Source organism: Echinops telfairi, unplaced genomic scaffold (genome assembly GCF_000313985.2).
Source record: "Echinops telfairi isolate 266 unplaced genomic scaffold, ASM31398v2 ScPeMD7_31;HRSCAF=116, whole genome shotgun sequence".
Lineage (NCBI taxonomy): Eukaryota > Metazoa > Chordata > Mammalia > Afrosoricida > Tenrecidae > Echinops > Echinops telfairi.
In genome coordinates this window covers 61,005,247-61,013,350 of record NW_022103928.1, presented here as the reverse complement: position 1 = coordinate 61,013,350, position 8,104 = coordinate 61,005,247, and the positions used below count along the sequence as shown (strand labels likewise).

The 8,104-nt window shown below is 53.9% G+C and overlaps 1 protein-coding gene across 2 annotated transcripts in view; it reads right to left on the bottom strand.

Annotated features, from left to right (window-relative positions):
- Nucleotides 1–3,853: 3,853 nt before the first annotated feature.
- IRAK2 (interleukin 1 receptor associated kinase 2) overlaps nucleotides 3,854–8,104 on the bottom strand; it is a 63,222-nt gene continuing 58,971 nt past the window's right edge. For both annotated transcript variants that reach the window (XM_004702244.2, XM_045290159.1), the window contains exons 11-13: nucleotides 7,340–7,540; nucleotides 4,822–5,092; nucleotides 3,854–4,056 (exon numbers count right to left, since the gene is read on the bottom strand). In XM_004702244.2, the coding sequence (XP_004702301.1) occupies nucleotides 3,944–4,056; nucleotides 4,822–5,092; nucleotides 7,340–7,540 (585 nt within the window). In that variant the 3' untranslated portion in view covers nucleotides 3,854–3,943. The remainder of the gene's footprint in view (nucleotides 4,057–4,821; nucleotides 5,093–7,339; nucleotides 7,541–8,104) is intronic.

Sequence of the window (8,104 nt, the reverse complement as noted above, 5' to 3'; positions counted from 1 at the left end):
AGAGGAGCAGTGTCTTGGTTACTAAGACCATCAGAAGTATGCTCTTAGGTGACCCTATGAAAGGATTGTTTGACCCCCGATGGGGTCGAGACCCACAGGTTGAACCACTGGTTTAAAGGTTATCTGCCTGAAGATTATCAGCTAGCTGTCTATAGAGAAATCTACTCCATCTACTATCTCAGTGTATTGCCATATAAATATATGTACATAGGCCAATACCTCTTTTAATTAATATTTACATATATATACATACACACCTATGCTTATACCTCTATCCATAGTTTTGCTTCCTAGATCTTTCGGGTTTCCTTTTACCTTCTTCCAGATCCATCACGCTCGCCCTTCTTCCACCTCTTAGTAATTCCCCCAGCTAGATTGCTGTTCTCCAGCACCACTAGGATCTCTACATCTTCCTCATTGTTGATTTTAATTCCCTAGTTGTTCCCTGTCTATGGTATTGTTTGTTGTTGTTTTTTAAATCATTTTATTGGGGGCTCATACAACTCTTTGTTGTTATTTTTAATCATTTGGGGGGGCTTGTACTACTCTTATCACAATCCATACATCAATTGAATCAGGCATGTTTGGACATATGTTGACCTCATTCTTTTCTAGACATTTACTTTCTATTGAGCTCTTGGTATCAGCTATTCCCCCCCTCCCCCCGCACTCATAACCCCGATACATTGTACATTGTTATTATTTTCATCTCTCACACGGACAGCTGTCTCCCTTCCCCATGTTGTCTGTTGTTCTTCCCCCGGCAGAGGGGTGTGTGGCTATGTGTCAATTCATGTATGTATGACTATAAAGAGAAATCACCCACACACGAGAGAGACGGGCAAGTTCCAAGTCCATGGGCCAGATGTCAGACTGGAGGCTTCTCCTGACTCAAGTAGAGGTCGATGAACCCAAGATCAGCAGATCAAGGGACAGGTCAGATGGCAGCCTGCTGACAACTCCAAGGCCACAGGCTCGCGTCCAAAGAACTGGAGGTCAGATGACAAGCCAGCTGCAGGATCTGGCCCAGCAAAAAACAAGCTTTTCTCCCTCAGGTACACCCCCAAGGAAACTTCCCTTTGATTAATTGGCCGCTCATGGCAGATCTCATTGTCAAAGTGATTACACTATGTTGGATGTCATCATGGGTGATTATTACTGCTTTAACTGCCAAACCACCGAGAACCCTGGCCCAGCCAAGTTGGCGCAAAACCTTAACAATCACAATGTGACAGCCTGGTAGACAGCTGGTAGTCCTCGTCAATTTCTCTTTCTGGACACTTCCTAACATGGAATCAAGGAATATGACTGGCTTACTTAGCATAACGTTCTCAAGACTCAACTCTTTAAGCCTGTACCAGATGTTATTTCTTTTCATGGTTCGATAATATCCCTTTGTATGGCTGGACCACATTTAAATGATGCATGCTTCAGTTGGGAGACATTTAGGTCACTTCCACGTTTTGGCTTCAATGAGTAATGCTGTGTGAATCAGTAGACAAGTTTGTCCTTGTGGATGTGTGCTTTTCTCTCTCTTGTAAATGCCTACGGATGATCGTCCTGGGACACACGAGAGCTCTGCTTCAGCTTTTGAGCCGTGGACCTCTATTCCGCAGCAGTAGCCCCCTGCACGTGCCCACCAGTGGACGAGAGCTCCAACTTCTCCACTCCCTCATCAGCCCTCATCTTTCTGGTTCTCACCATCCTCACGTGTGTGCAGTGGTGTCTCCCTGGGGTCTGGATTTGCATGTCTCTAACTGCTGGTGTTGAGCGTGAAGATCTTTTTTTAATGTATAAATTTTCTCTAAAGTACATCTAGTAACAGCAACTGCCTCTGGGGAGCAGAAGTGAGAGCCCAGAGGGGTGGGGAGGGGGGAGGGGAGCCAGCGGGGAACGACATCCTTTGAACCTTGCAGCAACCTTTCATGTTTGGATTTTTTGGTCATTTGAATCCTTTCACCAGGTAGACCTGGCCTTGGGAGCCCATGGACCTGCCCCCTGGCGCTTGGAGCCCCTGGAATTCATACACAGAATTGGGCATTATGGCTCCACAGTGTGCTGAGCAAAGAGCTGCAGCCTTCAGCAGATTCTCCAAGGGATGCACGTCCCCGGGCAAACTGCCAGAAGTGCTCGTCTGGAGATGCAGGTTGTCAGGACAACCAGCCCCCCATCGTCTTCGTCGTCAGCCTGGAAGCATGCTACTCTAATGGTGAGGGGCTTACTACACACTGTGGTCCCCACTGGTGCCAACAGTGAAGTGCTTGACCGCGCAGCATAGACTGGTGGTTTGAACCTGCCCAGAGGCACCTAGAAAGGCCTTGTGATCTAGCAGAGACGCCATGGCGTTACAAACCCTCCGGAGCAGGTCTGCTCTGACACGGGGTGGCCCCATGGAAAGTTCTCCGGTTGAATCCGCCCAGCCCCAAGAGCTTAAATGGGGTGTCTGGACAGACCAGTGTGCCCTGAGTCGGGGCCCAGGCCTGGTTATGCGCAGTGCTAGGAAGCACTGGCTGAGGGTGCTGCTCACGGGGAGACCCGCCCTTTCTCTGACATCTGTCCAATGGGGCAGGTATTTTCAACAATCCCCATTGTATAGATAAGCGACCGAGGCTCAGATTCACTCTCTAACGTGGCCCAAGACTACATAGTTATTAATAGGGGCAACATTCAGGGTCGGCATTCAAGCTTTTAACTTCTCACAACGTCCCTCTTATGCCTAGAAGACACGTTCTCAAAACAAATTCCCTTGGCACAAAATAAAACGACAAGGTAGGCGTTCCTTCAATGTACAAATATAGTTTTACTTCACAAATAAAATAAGATGAAATAAAATAAACACCTCGGTAGAGTCGCCCGGTGAATTTAAACCAGCATCTGTAGAACCACATGCTGCATGAATGTCAGGTACGTGGAGGACATCTGCACCTAAGACCTTTGTGGGTGTGCTGATCTCCATTTTCAAAGTGCTTCTGTTGGCCCGGCGTCCCCAGCTCCCCCCAGCAGCCCAGGGACAGCGAGAGGCTGAGCCAGGGCTGTCTTTCGGGAGGAGACTGCCGTTCCGGGACTCAGCAAAGGACTCCATTAGCAGCAGGATCAGACAAACAGCCCTCCTGGCCCCTCGAGAGGCCGTCAGTAACGTAGATTGCCAAAGGAACGCCTGTCCAAAGCCTCCGCGGGGGCGGGCTGGGAGGGCAGAGGTGCGAAGATGGCACTCGGTAGCTCTCTCTGCTGTCCATTTCCCACAAAGGAAGCCGAGACCCGACGAAGTCCACTGCCAGGGGTCTGGCATTTTAACATGAGGACTTGAGAGGCGAGTCAAAACCTGCAGTCGGACACTCTGCCCGGACCCGGAAGTCCGTTTGTCCAGGGATAAGGGCAGATACGAGCCGAGGTCTGCACGTGGACATGGCAGAGGGGTCACTATCAGTTGTTGAGGGGTGAGCACTGGGTGGGGTGGTTCTCATGCCTCCTGGAACCACAAAAGCACCCACATCCTGGGCCCCAGGGCCCAACTTTCCACTTCTGTTTCTTCTGGCACCCAGCTGACTAAACCCACTCTGGGAGGAAGCGGGCTTCTCAGGTTTTTATAGCTCTGAAAGCAGAAGAAGGTCTTTCTTCCTAACTCGCTGCAGATGAAACGGATGGGTTTCCTGGGACAGCTTACATTCTGCCTTAGACCTCATTCTCAAATTCACTCTCGGGGACCCCTGGTGGTGTAGTGCTCACGCCGCCATTCAGAACCAACAGGTCAGCAGTTCGAAACCACCAGCTGCACCGAGGGAGAAAGATGAGGCTTTCTGCTCCCATGAAGAGTTGCAGCCTTGGAAACTCCTCACAGGGGCAGTTCCACGCTGTCCTCTGGGGTCAACTCAGTGATGGTGAGTTTGGTCTTTTGGGTTGGTCTCCAACATAAGGACGAGGGTCGTCAGCTCAGACCAGGTCATCAGGGGCCGAAGAGCTCGATGCTGTCCAGTTTCTCCTCTCTGTAGAGCAGGATGTCCTCCATCAGCTTCCGCTTGGCCTCATTGATCTCGATTTTCAGCGAAGCGTCTGAGCCTGACCGTAACCAGGAAGGAGAGAAGAACAGCTTGGGCACAGGCATTTGGAAAGAGTCGCCATTACAGTTCTTAGAGTCAGACTGCACCAGTCCCTCTCTCAGATCTGAACGGGCCCTGAGCTTAATGGGCATTTTCTCTACTCCACCTTGGTAGGGCAGTCTGAGACCCACCCTTGCCGGGAGTGGGCACTTTGGGGGGGACACTGAGGGCCTCTCTCCTCTCCCTGCTCTCTCCTCCCCCGCCCCCCACCACCACAGAGGAGGCCCGGCAGGAGCCGGTGGAGCCTGGGATCCGCATTGAGCCATGTTCTCCAGGGCCAGGGACATGGTGTGGAAGGCACCTTCCGACTCCCTGTCTCCGAGGACGTCAGAAGCTGGGTGTGAGAGGAGAGAGGGATCATTAAGAGAGCTGGGGGTCTATTGTAAAATGAGGATGCACAGGCATCCAACATGGGGTGGTGACCTGGTTTGGGTTTTCAAAATCCACTCTGGCTGGTGCAGGGCCAGAGCAGGTCCAAGGGGTGCAGAGAGGTCCCTGCCATCATCCCAGCAGGAGCTCGGAGCTCGGCTGTGCTGCCGGGGGAGAGGGCAGGGAGCCGGGGAGGGGTGGGGTCAAGGACTCCCAGGTTTCTCTCTGCAACATCAACCGTCAGAGACTGGCTGGCTGACTAAACGGATGAAGGGATGGGCTGAGGACACACTGGGCCAACCTCCAGTGCTGAGTGCGCGTGCTCAGGTACCCAGACTCCCACGCTCAGAATTACCATCCTGGAGGGGCGCCGGACTGGCACAGGTCTCAGAGGAGGCGGCGTCCTCCACTTCCCGGCTGGCCCCTGGCCCTCCTTCTCCATCCTGGGCAGGGAGAGGCGATGAGGCAGGCCCCCTCCCGGCGGGCTCCAGGCTGGAGTTGTCTACGTCGTCCGTTTCTTCTGGGGTATTAGAGGGGGTGCCTGTGGCCTCGGAAAACCTGCCGCCCAGGGGCGACGTGCCCGTGCCACGGAGCCGCTCCTCCACGGCGTCCACAGGGCCACACACCTGGGGGAGGGGGAGACAACAGCAGCCCTAAGGACCAGCTCACGTCTCCCTCATCTTAAACACTGTGCTTCTGAATTTCCTCACGGCTGCTTAGCCCGAGACACTACACGAATAAAAGGAGGAGAGAGTGTCTGGTGGAGGAAGAGAGACCCTTTTAAAACACAGAGCCAGTGGTGGGTGTCTCATCCCTGCCTGCCATGCCGACTGAGCCCTTTGTCCCCAACACTGCCCTGACAAACCACACTCCCCTGTTCTCTGTCTTCTAGTCCACGGGCCTTCTTCCTGCCTGTGTTTTGGCAAGCTCTCTCTCCCCCCAAACACTGGCATGAGCTGTTCTTTGTGCTGGGATCCCTCTTGGTCTGCTCACCCCTCACTTCCTCAGGAAGTCCTGGGGGGCAGGCCTCATCAGAGGCTGCCTTAGCACTCAGCACACAGACAGCTGCCTTGGCCAACATGACGGAGGGTGCCTTCTGCACCCATACACACCCAGGGCCCGAGCAGCAGAACTGGAAAAGGACTCGATGCCAGGGGCCTGGGGGCAGCTGGGACAAGCCCTGGTTTGACTCCATGGCTCAGGACTCTGGCTCCGGCAGGGCCAGTGGGCAAGGTGGCTGAGCGTGGACTCATGGTCCTGGCTGTTGGCACAAAGTCCTTCTGCGCCCTCATCTCTTTGGGCCTTCACCCACCCCCACCCCCACTGAGACAGGAGCCTCACAGGAGAGCACTGGCGTCGGAAGGTTATTTCAACTGTCGGACCCCTTCCTCAAATGAAGTCACACTGAGAGCCCGTCAAGAGCCTGGAGGCTAAAAGGGGGCACCTCTCCCTGCAGCTCCCTCACCCTCCTTCTGCCACACCTGAAGTAATACACCAAGCTCCCTCGCCGGCAGGGACTTGAAAATTAATGCCTAAGCCCTCAGGGCGTGATTTTGTCCTTAGAAAGATGTGGCAGCGGCCCCCAAGCGGAGGCCGGCTCCGTGGGCTCCCCCTCTACTTTTCGCGGCCCCGAGGAAGGTGCTGGTCCCCATGGGGTCTGCCTTGTCCTCTGCATCCGGCAGGGTAGGCCCTCAGCAGGCAGACCGCCGTGATGCCCCCTCAATGGGGAACTCAGTTCCTGCCAAATCTGCGTCCAAACACTGAATTGTTCCCATGAGGACTACGGGACACCTATTAACCTTGCACTTACAAACTCACAATCACCATCACTGTCTTGGGTACGCGAACGCCATAGAGTTGTTTCTCTGATTTATCCGAATTCACGGTCATTTTTCAACCTCTTCGATGGCCTGGGTTCTCTATGGTCAACACTTTCACATCTTTCGCTACACTCGCCGCCCACCACCTATCCCCCCAGAAACGTTGAGAAGGTCGACGTTGCCAGGTTGTATCTAGCTGTCGAATGAGACACGCGGCGGCCAGATTCAAATTTCACCATGATTTCTTTCTGACTCTATCGCGGCTCAGTGTTCCTCTCGGCTTTGCTGCTGGTCTCCCTAACTTCCTTTGGAGCCGTGGTTGGGGTATCCTACGCAAATGACGCACAAGGCGGAAAAGCGCAATGCCGAGTGCTCTCACGTAGGAGCACAAACGGTGCGTTGTCTGAGAGAGGGCACTTAAGACGGAAGCACCACCTTGTGTCCGAGGGTGGGCCTCACTCTCAGCCCGTGCAGGCTTTTCTGTTCGTATACCAGGCAAGGTGACGGACACTGAGCAGGTTTCTCTCCCAACTTTACTGCTTGGAGCTTTTCAACAATGACTGTCTGCCTGCCCCCACAGCCCTCACCTGCCCTGCCCACCAAGGTGCAGACACATGATCTAAACTTGACTGATCATTTTTTCTCTCTCTAGGTCAGTGGTTCTCAACCTGTGGGTTGCGACCTCTTTGGAGGTCAAATGACCCTTTCACAGGGGTCGCCCAATTCATGACATTGATGAAGTAGCAACAAAAATAATTTGATGGTTGGGGGATCACCACATGAGGAGCTATATGAAAGGGTCGGGGCACTAGGAAGGCTGTGAACTGCTACACTAGGAGGTTGGCCTCGGGACATGGTGGTGCATCCTCCTGTGGACACTGTGGTTCTAGTCCTTCCCTGGAGTCCCTGAGACATCCTGTGGGTGACCCATCGACATCCCTTCATTGCTCGAGGGAACACGGGAGCTGCCTCTGTGCCTTGTCACCAAATATAGCCGTGGCTCACGAAAATGTACCCTGGCAAAGGCAGGGGCTCCCCAGGTAAGGTTCTCACCTCGGCCAGGCTGGCGTTGCGTCTCCGCAGGCAGAGGCAGGCGGCAGTGGCCAGGGCCTCGGCGCAATCCTCGGGGAGCCACCCTGCGTGCTGCTCCAGGTACTTGCTGCAGATCCCTCTCGCCATCACCCTCTCCACACCCACCTTCTTGGAGCAGAGAGACGTGGAGCTACCTGGGATCTCACTGAGGAGCAAATCTTTCTGTGGGAAGAAGGGAAAAGGCAGAGCAGGCCTCCTGAGCTCAGAGCCCATCGCAGGAGCCTCGCCCACCCTCTGGTCTGCCCAATGACACGGGAGCTTCCACGGCTTCCTGAAAACCAGCAGGTTCTCTCCGTGCACCATGACTGCAAGGATCCAGGGAACAAGCGAAGGAGCCACCTGGAGAAAGGCTACCCTGCACACAGGCAGGGCCACTCCATAGCACTCCCGCATCACCAGTGCAGGACGAGGCCGCATCAGATCGGGATAACAGGAGGGTAATAAAATACCCACCCAGAGGGCTGACACGATATAGTGCAGCTGATGCATAAAGAGCAGTGCTTGGCACTGGAGATCCCCTTGCAGAGGAGTCCCGGAGAGGAGATGAGCCAGTCAGGGTGCGATGTAACAACGATGAGAAATACAACCTTCCTTTAATTCCTAAATGTTTCCTCCCCCGCCCCACTACCATGACTCGAATTCCAACTTGCAAGTCTGGCTAGACCAGAGGAGATACACTGGTACAGATAGGAACTGAAAATACAGGGAATCCAGGACGGATGAGCC